Source organism: Echinococcus granulosus (assembly GCF_000524195.1).
Source record: "Echinococcus granulosus chromosome Unknown EG_S00327, whole genome shotgun sequence".
Classification (NCBI taxonomy): domain Eukaryota; kingdom Metazoa; phylum Platyhelminthes; class Cestoda; order Cyclophyllidea; family Taeniidae; genus Echinococcus; species Echinococcus granulosus.
The window spans coordinates 2,964-5,211 of NW_020170707.1; the positions used below are offsets into that span (position 1 = coordinate 2,964).

General features: G+C 44.9%; 1 protein-coding gene across 1 annotated transcript in view; it reads left to right on the forward strand. All coding sequences in view use genetic code 11, as the record gives it.

The window, feature by feature from the left end:
• Nucleotides 1-2,248, forward strand: part of EGR_11006 (hypothetical protein) — a gene marked incomplete at both ends in the record, with an annotated part of 9,260 nt that overhangs the window by 2,117 nt on the left and 4,895 nt on the right. Inside the window, one exon of the mRNA XM_024500255.1 lies at nt 1,689-1,792. Coding sequence (XP_024345330.1) covers nt 1,689-1,792 — 104 coding nt within the window. The remainder of the gene's footprint in view (nt 1-1,688; nt 1,793-2,248) is intronic.

A 2,248-nucleotide genomic window follows, 5' to 3' on the forward strand; every position in this document is an offset into this window, starting at 1 on the left:
GCAGTGGTTGAACGTGGGCAACAAGAAGGAACTGAGGTGGGTGGAAATATGGGTTCTGGAGTAGTGGGAACTAGAATCTGGAGGACATTTGGGCAAATAGGCAAAAAATCAGGCTTCTGAGTGGTAAGAGGTGGGAAACTTGAAGAAATTGAAGCAGATGGGCGGAGATTTGGGTTCTGGAGTGATAATAAATGGAAGACTAGGAGCAAATGATTTAGATAACATAGGTAGATCTGTGGGGAATTGGGTTCTAGAGTGACGGGAATAGGATAACTGTAAATGAGGCTCTGCAGTGTCGAGAATAAGTTATTTGGGGAGGAGCTGTTGTTGATAGAAAAGTAGGATGTAAAATGTTGGGATTTAGATTACCGGAGAGGAGCAGGCAGATTGGAAATTACAGTTGGGAGTTGTGGGAGCTAGCTGTTTACAGAGTAGTTTTTGAAGGTAGTTGCAGATATGCGAGTAATCAGAACCTATAATGATGTAGAGTAAGAAGCAAGTAGGGGCTGAGGCGGATAGGTAGAGAGATAGTGTAGTATTTGGGAGATTAATGCTTGATAAGAGCTTTAAAATAGGATAGAATTGGGGTAAATAGGCAGAGTTAAGTAAAAAGGTTAGAGGAATTTGTTATTAGGAGAGAAGCCATGGGGAGGATGCCTAGCTGGGGTCCCGGATTGATCGGTATTAGTAATCAAAATGGAGCTGAGGCTGATACGTTGATAAGTAGGTTTGTAAGGGATGAGCAATGAGCCAAGGTTGATATATAGAGAAATAGGTTCTGCAGTGATGGGGTCTAGATGCTTGTAGAGGAACTGAGTCAGACAGGAAGTAGGGTTCTAAAGTGATGCGAACTAGGTGACCGGGACGAATTCGGGTAGGTACGTAGGGGGTCCGGTTCAGGTTTGGTGGGAATTAGATATTTCAGATCTACAGATGGGCGGGGAGTTGGGCTCTGCTGCGATAGAGGCCAGATACTTGGAGAGGAGCTGTTGTGCATATTTAAAGAACCATGTCCAGGAGTGATGGCAACTGGAAAATTGGGTGTAGCTAAGGTAGGTATGTGGAGAATTGAGTTGCGGGGTGTTGGGAGGAATTGAAGTAGACAGGAGAATTGGGATCCAGAAGTGGTAGAAATGAAAGGACTTTGGAGTGGCTGGTGCGAGTGAGGGAGAGTTGGGTCCTTAAGTGATGGAAGCTAGCGAATTAGGTCGGATTGGGGTGGACAGGCGGGAAACTGCGGTTGCAGCAGGGCAGGGAAGGTCAAAGCCTCAGCAATGGGTGCGTTGCTTATTTTGCTTTGCCTATTCTCCAGAGCAGTCATTGCTTGTAATTTTTCATTTATCGTTTCCTGTTTAGTAAAGCGGTATTAGGGGTGTAGCTTCATGTTTGGCGCTGTAAGGAAAACCTGACTCACTCGGAGATGCCGAGCCTACCGTCTGCTTCCCCAGTGGGTGTCGGTCTGGTGCTTCGGCGCAGTGAGTGTAGTTTCATTTTATTATTGCTGTCAGCAATGTTGAAGTGGGGTTTTTATTCACGGCGCAAAACGTGGAAATGGCTTATTGTGCCCCACCACCCTGACTTGCTGAAGGTGTTAAGAATATCCGAAATACATTAGAAGTTGGTTTTAAGGGTCTCCTCCCCTCTTCGTGTTGTAGTAAGCAGTCCACATTGCTAAATGTTTTCGCTAGAAGTCATGTGCTTATCAAGAATACCATCATTATTGGCACAGATAAGCATAAATGAATGGGGAGATGCAAATCCCATACTTTTACTGAATGTGGTTATCGGAGAGGTATGTGTCTAGAGAAGACGCTCTCGCATCAATATTCTGTAAGATCGGCCCCTTTTTCGCTCACTTGGAGACCTCTAACCCCAATGCTGGCAAATTATTTGTTAGAGCCTATTCACTGAGTTCACTTTGAACACCCCTAGAGTGGGCGCTTCCTCTTCCTCAAAGTAGTCCTCTTTGCCTTGCTTGTTTGTAGCTTCCAGTCCTGCGATGTAAAGAAATTATGTCCTCATGATATTGCCTTTCGACTCCTTTGGTGGCGACTCACTGCAACTCAGGCCCTGTTCGCTGAGTCATTCTTCTATTTGAATTCATTACCACTGGCTCGTCAAATATGTGCAAATAGATTGTCTTAAAGTCATTTAATTTGAAGTGTTGAGTGCAACCTTGCAATAATTGAATCCTCGGCTTTGCGGTTGTTTGACTTGGTGCTGTTTTGCTAGCCTGATTCGGAACCTC